The following is a 14,053-nucleotide window of genomic DNA, read 5'->3' as shown; positions in this document are numbered from 1 at the left end:
TCAATGCCCTCTTGCATTTTCTATCAAGAGGGCAGATTATCAAGCAATGGAATGGCTGCCAGATGACTGAGTGCATCCAAAACTACCCTCTCCTATTGGGCATGGATGGGTCTTGGAGGATGAACTGATCACACCAGCCATCTGTCAAATACCTTGCCCTCATGAATCAATCCTTCAGCTAATTAAATGCTCATGTGGAAAGACCAGATGCACACCACTCTGCAAATGTTTGGTGAGAAGCTCCCCTTGTAGGAAAACATCCAAGTGAGGCATGGACAAGGATCAGTATGACAATATATCGCCCTACGTGAAGATGACACTGAAGACTTTAATCAGTACATGAATTTCAGTCCTACAATTCAATGCTAACTTTTCTAGAGTTACCAAAGAACAATGACATTTTCATGTAAGTAAAGCATCCTTGAAAGTATAATTTGAAAAATTAACCTTGATTTTTAAACTTTGTTGGGTCTATACTGACGGTTTTGCCACCATAGCTATCTCAGCTAAAGGGAGGGATTATTTTTTTCACACCCCTAGCTGACAGGACTATGCCAGCAAAACTTAGTCTGTGCTACAAAGTTCTAGTCTTCAAATATTAAGGTATATGACTTTCAGTTCATCAGAATAATACTTTTTCTTCTATCTAAGAGACTAGTTCAAGCCTTAGCTTGGAATCAACCTTCAAACAGCATAAATCAAAATTGTGTGAGATTATTTATGCAACACCACAGGTGTGCAAGATGCCAACCCAGCAATAAATGATAAAAACATAATCAAATGAAAAATGGATAGGCTGCTGCTGCTTTTCTGATTTTGCTTTAGGGAGATTTTATTTCCTTTGTTTACACATGCAGAAGCCAAACTTGCATATATTTGCCAACCTTTTTACATTATTTTTGTGCAAAACAACTTTCAGGAAAAAAACCTCATCTGGAATCTGCAGGGCAGTTCTCAGCTGGAAATTCTGCACTTGACAATGGGGAATTCCAAGCAAGAAACATCAAGGGAAATTCTGCATGTGGAACAAATGGTAATCTCTACCATACTAAGGCTCGGGGACTGCTGTCACACCTTCATCACTGCAATAGTCTTGGTGGCACTTTCCCCTATTCGCCTCGTCTGAGAAGAGGCAGGCCAGAGGCGCCATGATCCATACCCATGTCAAGCCCACAAGCTGTGCCAAAGTCCTGCGTGCTGGAAAAGAGGGAGTTACCACAGAGCACATCTCCCCAGCAGGCAGGTGTGTGAGCTCACAGTGATGTCCATGAACCCCACATAACAGAACTACATCAGCTTCACTGCATAACATATCTGTTCTATATGTGTATTCACAGTGTGATGGGTGGAGTAAGCCTCAGGGTCCCACCACACCCATCCCAGTGGAGCTAAGTCCTCCAGGTTGCCTAGAGAGACCATGAAGAAAGCAACCAATCAGGAGGGAAAGTTGCAAGGGGTTAGCCAAGCAGAGCATTTAAGGTTAATATAAAAGGAGCTGTAGTGCAGACCACAGTCAGGTCCTTCCTGGAGCCAGAGGAGTACAGAGTTTGCTCCTGACTGGCCAAAGGGAACTGCAGCACTACAGACAGCTCAGGGCTGGCAGGGACCAGGGGAGTGAGAAAGAGCTCCTGGATGGCTGTAGGGGCTGAACACTGAGGTCTTCAAACCACGATTTGAGGACTTCAATAACTCAGACATAGGTTGGGGTTTGTTACAGAAGTGGGTGGGTGAGATTCTGTGGCCTGCATTGTGCAGGAGGTCAGACTAGATGATCATAATGGTCCCTTCTGACCTTAAAGTCTATGAGTTTATGAGTCTATATAAGAGCCTGAGGTAAGGGTGAAGCATCAGTGAAGGCTGGGGATGCAGGGAAGTGGCCCAGGGAACTGAAAGCAGTTTTGTTAAAGAGATAGAGCAGCACATGGCTGCTATTCTCAGGGTACCTGGGCTGGGACCCAGAGTAGCAGAGGGGCCACCCCACCCCGCCCCATAGGCCACTGGGGAAGTGGCCTACAATTGAACAATGATAAACTCCCAGAAGGGGATCCGAACTACTTAGTGGTCAAGTGGAAACCTGAGGCCAGAAGGGCCCACAGAGGGCAAAACTATTGCCTCCAGGGAGGAGGGTCTGGGAGTATGGCTTAATATCAGTGCTGGGACTGTTTAAACACTGCAGACACACCCGACCAGAATGGGTGCTCTCGAGAGGTGGGTGCCACACCATTATATTTGGTATCAGAAGTGGTGATCTTTCAGACCAACTCCTGATCAACAAGGGGTATGACTATGGAAGAGGTGATTCATCTATGGGTGGAAGGCCAGCAGCTGCAGAGGGCTCCTATGAAGCAGAAGCAGACCCAGGCCCTATTGATGCAATTGATGGAGAACCTGCTGAAACAGGAAGCTCAGGTTGCAGCACAGCAGTGATGGCAGGAGATCCACTCCAGCCAGCAGCAGTGGATACAGAAGTGGCTGGGTCATGCCACACTCAAAAACCCAGTTGGTGATGGAACTGGTGGTCCATTGGCGCTGGGCCTAGCGAAGATCAGGCTGGACAATGACCCTGAGGCCTTTCTCTGGTCCTTTAAGTGTGTGGCAAAGGCAGCAGGATGGGAAGAATCCACTGGGTGGCCCTTATAGCACCATTCTTGATACGTGAGGCACAGGCAGCTTACTGAGTGGTAAGCGATGAGCAGGCGAGTTCCTACCTAGTGATGAAGGCAGCCATTTTAGATTGGCTGGGGATGACTCCGAAGTCATACAGGCACAAGTTCTAGACAGAATCATTCCTTCAAGGAGCACAGCCATGGGTAGTGGCCCAGAAGTTACAGGACCTGGAGATGGACTGGTTTTGTCAAGAGACCAGCTCAGTGAAGAAGCTTCTGAATCAGGTGGTCCTTGAGCAATTCCTGAAGGTCCTATCATTTCAAGCTGGTCTCCATGGGGGAAGCAGTCAAGCAAGCTGAGGCCTACTTTGAGGCCTAAGGAGAGGAATGGCCCCAAGCTTCTTGGTGAATTGAGGGACATTCACCAGGGGGTGGCCCAGGGAAGCTCACAAGGAGGAAAAGCCCCACGGTTTCTAGACTTAGAGGTTGCACTGCAACAGCAAGAGGTCCAGAAAGCCCTGCAGCCTATAGGAAGTACTAGTGGGAAGGAGCTGGGAGACCCGATAGTCTGCTACAGGTGTGGCCAGCACAGGCATGTTAAAAGGAACTGCCCAGTAATGGAGTGTGACTAAACTTGTTACAGTGGGACCAATCTGGGGGGGTATACTTCAAAGATCAAGGTGTTCTCAGCATGGGTAGCGGCAGTCAGGATGGGAGAAACCGTGGTTAAGGGTCTGGTAGACTCAAGGTGTGGGTACACCTTTGTGTGGGACTACCACGTGATGGCAACTGGCCTGGATTGGCACCTCCCAGTACATGTCTCCTGGGTACAATTGGGAGACCCGAGTCTATCCCACAGCAGAAGCTGGGCTGGAGATAAAGGGCTGGAGAGCTCAACTGTGCTGGTGTGGTCAAGGACCTGCCATGGCCCATGATTTTGGGAAGAGACTGGGGAGTTACTCAGCCCTTATGTGGACAGGACCAGGACAGTGACCCAGGACATCAAGGGTGCAGGCTCAGCTGGGAAGGAAAGCGAAAGGGCTGAGATCCAGGGTAAGGAGATCCCAGAAAAGAGCCTGAAGGCAAGATCAGATTACCCCAGATGTGAGGGACCCACTGAGGAAATGTCAACAAGAGTTGGACACAGCCAACATCTCCTGAGGGAAAAGTCATTAGCCAGCTGATCCAGTAGAGCAGGAGTTGGCCTGGGCACAGGTGGAAGTCCAGGGGCAGAGGGCCCAGTGCTTGGCTTTGCAGGAAGCATTGGCCCAGGCCCAGAGAGAGAGAACCCAGAAGGCTACAGATGGAGCCCTGGAACTCAGACTCAAATAACCTGATTGGTTCCTTCCTGCACAGTCTCTCTAGATGGCTTGGAGGACTTAGCTCCACCGCCCCTTTCCTGGGATGGGTGTGGCAGGACCCTGAGGCTTCTGAGCCTAGTCCATCCTGTTACACTGTGAATACACACAGGGAGCAGATATATATGTTATGCAGTGAAGCTGATGTAGTTCTGCTTTGTGGGTTTCATGGACATGACTGTGGACCCACCTGTGAGCTCATGCACCTGCCTGCTGGGGAGATGTGCTCTGGAGGAACTCCCTGTGTTCCAGTATGCAGGGATTTGTGCACCACCAACAATAACTGAGCTTGACTCACAACTCGGAGTTAGTTTGGAGAATGGCAGTAGGGGGAAAAAAACATCTTTTTACTGGCAAACTGAGCAAATTTTATCTGGAATCATTGAGACCATAGACATGACATCCAACAGGGCCATTGCTATGGAGACATTTTCAGAGTGGAAACCACACCTTAAAGCTGTCCTCTGGATCACACAATAAATTACTACAAGTAGTTTGAGTAGTTCATGAGTATCAAATAGCAAGTATACACCTCTCGATGCATATGCAATGGAAAGGATTATCCTATCAGAGTTTGTCACACTGAGAGGAAAGTGTACACCCAACATTGTTAAAAAGTTATTTTAAGAAGCCTGGAACAGACTTCCATGTATAATAATTAAAGATGGTCTGAGACACACAGGGCATGATTCTCCACTGCTTCACTTTGGTTTTATGCAAGTGTAACCCAAATTAACCATCACCTAAATGGGCAGCCAAAGATCCCTCTGCCAAAGGGGAATTGTCATCTGGAATAAAAATGGTGTAATCTGGCTCTATGCCACTCATTCTCTTTCCTGCACCATATAGTGGGCATGTCACCTGGTGCAGTGGCTAGCCAAGTTGTTTTGGCTCCAAGATGACCAGGAACAGGGGTACAGAAAGTTGGCTTGGAGCTACTTTCCTCTCCTCTCCTGTGCTCAGAGTGTAAATTCTGCTCAGCTGTAGAATGAGCTCTAATTTTGTTATCAAAAACACACTTCTGTGTTTCAGAGGGCTCAATATCAGGGATGAAATTGCTTTTCCCAAGATAACCTTCTCATAGGATACAGTCATACTGGCAGTGCTCTGAGCACAGATACCCCAGCTGCAGGGCTGCTCTAAACCACAGGAGTGTTTAATTTTTTTTAAACTCACCAATACATAGAATCATAGAACTGCAAGGAACCGCGAGGGGTCATTTAGTCCAGTTCCCTGCACTCCAGGCAGGACTAAGTATTATCTAGACCATTCCTTACATGTGTTTGGCCAACCTGCTCTTAAAAGTCCCCAGTGATGGAGATTCCACAACTTCCCTAGGCAATTTATTCCAGTGCATAACCACTCTGTCAGTTAGGAAGTTTTTCCTCATGTCCAACCTAATGTGTCCTTGCTGCAATTTAAGCCCATTGCTTCTAGTCCTGTCCTCAGAGGTTAAGAACAATTTTTCTCCCTCCTCCTTCTAACAACCTTTTATGTACTTGAAAAACTGTTTTGTCTCCTCTCAATCTTTTCTTCTCCAGACTAACAATCCAATTTTTTCAATCTTCCTTCATAAGTCATGTTTTCTAGACCCTTAACATTTGTTGCTCTTCTCTGGACTTTCTCCAATTTGTCCCACTCTTTCCTGAAGTGGACACAATACTCCAGTTGAGGCCTAATTCAGCATGGAGTTAGAGTGGAAGAATTACTTCTCGTGTCTTGCTATAATACTCCTGCTAATACATCCAGAATGATATTTGCTTTTTTGCAACAGCGTTACACTGTTGACTCATATTTAGCTTGTGATCCGCTATGACCCAGCTCCTTTCCCCAGTACTCCTTTCTGGGAGACATTTCCATTTTGTTGTGTGCAACTGAGATTGTTCCTTCTAAGTGAAATATTTTGCATTTTGTCCTTATTGACTTTCATCCTGTTTACTTCAGACCATTTCTCCAGTTTGTCCAGGTCATTTTGAATTTAAATCCTATCCTCCAAGCTTGCGACCCCTCCAGCTCGGTATCGTCCACAAACTATAAGTGTACTCTCTATGCCAGGGTTAGGCAACTATGGCATGCTTGCCAAAGGTGGGCACGTGAACTGATTTTCAGTGGCACTCACCTGCCAGGTCCTGGCCACTGGTCCGGGGGGCTCTGCATTTTAATTTAATTTTAAATTAAGCTTCTTAAACATTTTAAGAACCTTATTTACTTTACATACAACAATAGCTTAGTTATATATTATAGACTTATAGAAAGAGACCTTCTAAAAATGTTAAAATGTATTACTGGCATGCAAAGTCTTAAATTAGAGTGAATAAACGAAGACTCAGCACACCACTTCTGAAAGGCTGCCAACCCCTGCTCTATGCTATCATCTAAATCACTGATGAAAATATTGAACAAAACCAGACCCAGAACCAATCCCTGTGGGACCCCACTCGTTATGCCCTTCCAGCATGACTGTGAACCACTGATAAGTACTCTCTGGGAATGATTTTCCAACCAGTTATGCACCCACCTTATAGTAGCTCCCTCTAGGTTGTATTTCCCTAGTTTGTTTATGAGAAGATCATGTGAGACAGTATCAAAAGCCTTACTAAAGTCAAGATATACCACATCTACCATTTCCCCCCTATCTAGAGCACTTGTTACCCTGTCAAAGTAAGCTATTAGGAGGTTCAACATGATTTGTTCTTGACATGAATGATACTTATAAGTTACATTACATCTGGCCTTGCCATGTCTCTGTCTTTGCCAGACACACACCCTCTTTTCCACCCCTTTACACCAGAAAGGAGACAGATAGGTGGAATGAGAGTCCACTTTATGCTGCTGATGAATCAGGCAGCCATAAGTTCTGATGGTCTGAGGAGAAATACCCAGTCTTAAGACTGGTCTACACTACCTATTTATGTATATATGCACACACACTGACTTACTCATGTGTCTAGTTATTAAGGGCCTGATCCTAAAGCCAATAGCAAAACTCTGTGCCAACCCTTATTTAAGCTTCCTCAATATTAGATTTTTTTAAAAATGTATTGTTGTAAGGGGGCACTAAACGACCATATTATGCTACCAGAGTAAAAATTGTAAAAAGTAAAGAATTCCCATTTAAAATGTCTAAAAAGTTAGCTGCACCCAATTTTTATACCAAGTGGCCAATCCTTTTACATTTGGGAGCAATCATTCTAGCAACATTAACTCTGGAGAACTTTCTGGATACAATATAAGGGCATAAATGGGTTAAACCCTGGTGATGTCCATATAATTACACCTGTCTGTACCAGAACTGAATTTGGCCTTTTCCCCATTAATGTTGGCATAACACGCAACTCCAAAGGAGTTTCATTGTCACTTGACAGTTAACATTCCTTTATCTGAAGGTCTGTTTCTAGACTTCTCACAGATTAAATGCTTTGTACTTAAAAATCATCATCATTGGAAATCATAATAAAGAGCCCATTCTAAAAAGCCCATTAACACTTACCAGGAAACCTGCTATGTAGGTTGGCCTCACAGTTATATCCATTGAACTGTGCAGTCACCGAAAGCACCTGAATTGTCAGGAGGAGCAGTAACCATATTCGTTCCATTGCAAAACCTAGCAAGACATTATGAAGTTATTGCATGCATTTGTTTATTGCATTAAAGAGACTTAATGCAAAGATTTAACGATTCTATAGCCACTCAGGTTTTCTACCCAGGAATCAGAAACAAGGCTCACAAACCAAATTGATAACACACCACGGGCAGGGGATCCCATTTCTCCGACTGCTGGATATGAGTAATGCCTGTTGATTTCTATGGAGTTGACCTATATCCTATGGCAAACAAAAAGCTCCTAAAACAGCTAAGAAATGAAGGTTTCAAAAGTATATTACAGATTTAATAGAGCATTTAACTGTTAAATACAGAGAATATTTTTGTTCTTTTAATTTCAGATACTTAAGAAGAGGTAATGCCAAATTAGATATATCTGATAGAACAACAGTTTTGCTTCAGTAAACCATTGAAAACAATACAGCTAAATGTATGTAAATTACTTCTCAAGTTTAAGGTGCTGGAATAAATCTGTCTTTTTATATCTTATCACCAAATTCTGCCCTTGGAAGCATGCCTGCAGTTGCATTGCCCTTTACTAGAGAGAGTTTGCATTGAAATGGAAAACATTAGAAATGAAATTTGGCAACCAGGCTATGAAATCAGAACAAACGGACATCTTAGAGCACACCTTGACTGACAGAAAACCCTCAAGGTATAATTTATATGCAACAGATAAATAACACAGGCCAATCACGAAGAATGTTTGCTTTACCAAAATGTCAAAAATGTTTGACAAAAGATCTACAACTTGCAGAATTTAAAAGAAATGGAACATTTTCATTTTAGGAAAGAATGCTGCTCTCTAATATAGCTCTCAAGATACTCTGTATGTTTCCAGACAGTAGATGCTGTGAAATTCTAAGAGGTGGTAAATTATGAAGTTTGGGTTTCTTTAATACTTGTACTATTGATACGTTACTCAGATTACTATCATCAGTCTTTCATCCCAAATAATCTCAAAGTCCTTCACAAGCTGTATAAATACCACATAACCGAAAAGCAGCCATTTCTAGCATGGCGAACAGCAGCCATAGTGCAGATGAGTTGACAACTTTAGGGTGAGGGAAAGTTCTAGCCAGTGACATTAGGTTAAAACCTTTACTCTCACAAAAGTACCAATAGATCTTTAGTGCCTGCACAAGGTTTGATCCAAAGTGCACTGACACTAATGGAAAAGCTCCCATGAACTCCACTGGGTTTTGGATAGGGCCCACAGAGCCAACAAAACATGAGTTTTTAAAAGGCTCATGCAGAAACCGCCTCATATGGTACATTCCCTATATACAAAAATTCCTTCTCCCCTCCAAGCAAAATTTAAGCAACCGGAGCATATACAATCTTGAACCAAATTCTGCTCTCATTTACAGTTTTGCAATCCCACCACAATCAAGTGAGTTATGAGTGTAATCAGGAGAAATTTGACCCATTAATTTCTCTGCAACTTTGCTTGAACAAGCAAGAAGAAAAAAATGGAATACTGTACATAGTAGGTTCTTATTAAATGTGGTACTTTTACAATCAAACTAGATTTTTGATTGGTCCATCCAAAAGACGCTTCATCTTACTCCAATTGTGCAGCTTCTGGGCCAAATTTGCTCGGTCATAAAAGTTCAATCCCATTTTATTTCAAGCGTTGTTAATGAGAGCACATTTTGGCCTTCTTATTTCATTCATTAGATCCTATTGTCAGTGAATGTTGACAAGAAGAGTTGAAAAAGCTATGAAAGAAACTGGCTAAATGGGTTACTGCAGAAACCTTTACTTGCACTCTCACACTTTCTCCTCCTTGGCCTCTGTTTCCCACTGCTGGAAACGCTCTTTCCCCTACAATTTGTATTTTTATTTTGTAAGAACCATATTTTTCATTCAGGAAAATGACATCTCTCCGGCAGTAAAAGATCCCAGCACCTCTGCTTTTACAGTACCGGATGGACAAAGTTGCAATTATTGTTCTGCTGTATATGGGCCAGATTCTGACCCAGTTACATTCTGATCTCAGTGAATGACTCTGGATTTACACCCATCTGGCTTTACCTCTCTAGCTGCTACACTGGTTTTCTTACTACCAAAATCTCTGATCTGAAAAGCAGCTGAGGAAAACACTGAATAACAGTAACCTTTCAATGGAAAACAGATTTTACTGTCAATTCTAAAATTTCAAATATTTAACCCAACTCAGCTGCTGCCGTTTTATTTGTCTTAGCAGGAGAGGAGCAAAACAGAAGAAAGAAATGGACCCAAATAAATAACATTTTTTGCAGCACTTCTTCTCCAGTAACCTCTCGAGTAGTCTAGAATCTAACGAGCCTACTCAGTTTTTAGTTACTCTTACTCACTGGATTTTCATGTAAGTCTGACTAAGGGCAGAGAGCTCAATTGCTCCCCATCTTCCTACCTTTACCAACCCTTCGAAAACCAGTGTGAGGACCTAAGGGGTAGCATGCATCTCTAAGATTTTCATGGAACACCACGCTCATGAGTCATCTTTTAAGGAGTGCAGGACAAGATGGAGGTATGGGGCGGGCAGAGGCAGTCCACACCCTTTTCATTTAGTGGAGGTGAGATTCATGCATGGATTGTCCCTTCCACAGATGGATAAGGAGAGTACAATTGGGCCCTGGGTAAATACTGAAGAAGAACCTCAAGATCTGGCCTGGGAACTGCAGTCTTATCTGCAGTATAAAGGCAGAATTAGAGAGCCTTGAAGTGAAGTATATTCAATCAGAAAGACAGCAATCAGACATTCTACCCCATAATCTCTAGGACACAGCTTGTTCCCACTGAAGTCAAAGACAACTCCAACAGATTTCATAGGGGCAGGAACAAGCATTGGCAGGATTCTACTGTATATTTCTGACTAGCTAGCATGTTAAAGACAGACATACTCAGATTGTCATGGGTATAATATACTCTAGTGGATCCTTCATTTCATATTCATGCCCGGCAATCTGATTTGGGGGCCTGACTACTTTTTTGTTCAACTTAGGTTTTTCCAAAAAATTGGGTAAAAAAAAATTGCAATAGCTTCATGTTATCCATCTTATTTTTAGAACAACAATTTAAAGGTGGGACTTTGGTAATTTTCCATTGAGGTTTAGGATTCCTTCTCCAAGCAGGTATAAAAAAGTAACATGCATTCCTAACTAGTATAAGCTGAGACACATAATCAGTTGCATCTTCAGTAGTTATGTTGCTTATTCCACACCTAAGGAAATATTTATATACAACATGAGATGGAGTAGATCTTATGGCAGATAATACAAGTGGTGAGTGCAGTATTAAAAACCTGTGCAAAACAGAATAGAACAGCCTCCTCAGCAACCACTGGCTCAAGTTTAGTACACCATGTTTTGAATTAAAAACTGCATTTGGTGGGACCACTAGTCTGGACTAGCCTCCCATGGTGCAAGCACACCTACAGCCAGCTCTCCCCATCATATGTCCACCGCCTATTAAAACACACAGTACTCATTGTAATACTCCCGTACAAAAGTGCTAGTGACTACCCAGCTGGTGAATGGACCAACACTAGCACCAAACAGTCCATGTAAAATTATATACCTATACAACCTCATATGGCCAGACTATTATAATTATCAACCTCATCATTTTACCTGGAGTATTTGCTGAATGGTATATAGATACAGATTCATAGATTTTAACACCAGAAGCAACCATTAGCTCATTAGTCTGACCTCCTGAATTACATAGGCCATAGAATTTCATCCAGTTACTCCTGTTTTAAGCCCAGTAATGTGTGTTTGACTAAAGCATAGCTTCGAGGAAGACTTTAAGAGATAGAGAATCCATCACTTTTCCTTGGTAGTTTGTTCCAGTGGTTAATCACCCCCACCATTAAAAACGTGTGACTTATTTCTAATTTGTCTGACTAATTTCCAGTCATTAGATCTCATAATGCCTCTTTCTGCTAGATTAAAAAGCCCTTTAGTATCCTGTATTTTCTCATTGTGAAGATATTTATAACTGTGATCAAGTCACGACTGAATTTTTTTATTTTTTTGTGGGAGTTAAGTCTAGTTTCAGTATTTAGATTCAAGATACAGAAAATATTTTTTTCTATTTAAACAAGAAAAAAATGAGCATCTAATCATGGTATATATAATTTTGCAATTTTTTTAACCCTACTATGTGAAGTCCTTTGAGCCTATTTTGAAAAACAAAAACACAGCACATTCCTGAAAATGCTGCTTAGCCTAGGTAAGAAATATAGTCAGCAGTCAAAAAAACAGTTTGAAGTTTTATGACTTTAAAGATGCTGACATATGCCATAAGGGAAATATGATCCTTAATGGCTATGAAATCCACAGCTGAAAAACCTGATCCAATTTCGACTGACATGCTGAGTTCTCATTTATTTTTCCAAGTCCTCCTTTCCCATTGGTGTCTCTGCTGAGAGTTTTCTCAAGTAATCTTTAATGGTCAAATGATTTGAAGTGTTTTGTTTATAAAAACACTGTAATGCTTTGGCCTTGTGAAGAAAACTGACAATGTGGCCCAAACACACCAAAATACTTTCCTAAACAGTTTAATAATTTTACTTCTAAATGATTTTCCCCCTGCCCCCTCCCTCGTATTAAGTATGGTATTTTCTGCTTTGAAAGGCTCTATTTTCCCTATGGATATAGGGGCAGAGGTGAAATTTGTGTACAAGACTTCCATTAACACCAACAGACGTTCACTTGATTAATATCTCAAGCATTAATAGAAAGGACACGGACAAAGGGACTGTCAGAGATTTAAAAAGACCCATCAAGCCAGGTTAATTAAGTCATTTTGTAAACTGCAGTTTATTCCATTCTTTTAAACAATAATCAATTCAAAATGTAAATGATCCTACAAATTAAAGGCCCTATTTAATGAAACAATAAAATGTTCACAATACAGAAACAGCTAGCAGTGATCTTTACTGAATCAAGTTGGTTCTTTATATGCACAGCACCAGAGGCAGTTCTGACTGTTCTACACTTTGCATCATAAAGAAACAGATCAGGGTGACAATAACCTCCCAGTAACATTATTATCACCATTTTTTGGAACCTTGACCCTGCTTTCCCAAGTTTTGCCATGCCACAAAATCGTCACAAATGTCTAGAATTAAATGTATTATTTGTGATTGAATACAAAAACATTTTGTTTAAATCAATCTATAACATGACATTTATGGCAAAGTAATTGTCTGTGGATTATCCAGCTAGAGCCCCTCTCTCTGGTCTTCTACAGCTGACAAATAAACTCTTATTTTCTTCTGTTTGCATCCTTTAATCTTGAAATCAAGATGTGACATGATTCTTTGGTAGGGCTGGCTGGATTTTCATTACAAACAAGATTCGTTACTAATTTAGCCCTATATTTTGATCACAATTCATTTGTGAGCCAATCCTGATTTCCATGAATATATTTATTATTTTTAAGTATTCACCAGATAATTTATGAGAAAAATCTATCATTATTCACAGTGAATGACAGATCAGCAAACTCACATGATACTATTTATGCTCCCTCACTGGATGACTCAAACATGTTTTTTTAAAAGAATTAATAATGAAGAAGACTTTTCCAATACAAATATTAAGACATGAAAAAATCATGATGAAAATTACAAAACATTTGAAGTTTGCAAGCATTTTCACACATGCCTACTAGCTATCTGAATGCTATTGAACAATGTATAATGTGACTCTATAAATCACAGCATACAGAAATCACCACTTTTATTCAAGAAAATACTGTATCTGATTTCAAACCTCGAGTCTGTATCAGTGATGGATGCGGTGAAACATCTTGAGTTGTAATTATGGAACAATTCTTCCAGTCCTATTCACTCCATATGTCTACATGGTCATTTTGACAGTATTCATATTCCAGTGCATATGAGTGGAAAAATAAATACAAATACCAATTAAAATGGGCAGCACCACATGGATGGCAGTAGCCATTTTAAATATGGGCCAACTTCCTCCAGTAATGAGGCCAACTCCCTATTGTAACATATCCCACTTTAACTAAATGATCAGACACTATCTTCAGCCGGCCCATGTCTTTAATACTAAGTCTTCCTTTGTTTCTCTTCAATGCATTGAATCCTTGGGTCTTCTGACACAGATACAACAGGATTCTGGTCTTTAAAATTGCCTTTTTTTTTAATGTAGGCATATCAAAACATATGTACATTTTTTAATGTAGGTATAATTAAAAACATATGTTTTTAGATAGCTTCTTAGGGAAGGTAGGTCATACTTCCACCTGGAAGATAAAGAAGCTGTAGGATGTGCTTCAACCATAAGGTTTACTAGTGGACAGAACAATCATGCTGGGAGAACAATCCATAGACTTTGAAGAACAAAGAATTATTTTCCTTTTCAGATTTAGATTTCTCTGGTTTCAAACTATACAATGAAGTTCTAATTCTGAAATCAAGCAAAACAGAAAAATCCCACAGAAGTGCAGAGAGAAATTCTGCAG

General features: G+C 41.2%; 1 protein-coding gene across 1 annotated transcript in view; it reads right to left on the bottom strand.

Moving 5' to 3' along the window:
• ZPLD1 (zona pellucida like domain containing 1) overlaps positions 1 to 7,572 on the bottom strand; it is a 31,185-nt gene extending 23,613 nt beyond the window's left edge. Inside the window, exon 1 of the mRNA XM_032804529.1 lies at positions 7,455 to 7,572. Within this exon, the coding sequence (XP_032660420.1) occupies positions 7,455 to 7,560 (106 nt within the window). The 5' untranslated portion in view covers positions 7,561 to 7,572. The remainder of the gene's footprint in view (positions 1 to 7,454) is intronic.
• Positions 7,573 to 14,053: the final 6,481 nt, after the last annotated feature.

The sequence above is a fragment of the Chelonoidis abingdonii genome, chromosome 1 (genome assembly GCF_003597395.2).
Source record: "Chelonoidis abingdonii isolate Lonesome George chromosome 1, CheloAbing_2.0, whole genome shotgun sequence".
NCBI lineage: Eukaryota > Metazoa > Chordata > Testudines > Testudinidae > Chelonoidis > Chelonoidis abingdonii.
This window is presented reverse-complemented; position numbering and strand designations above follow the sequence as displayed.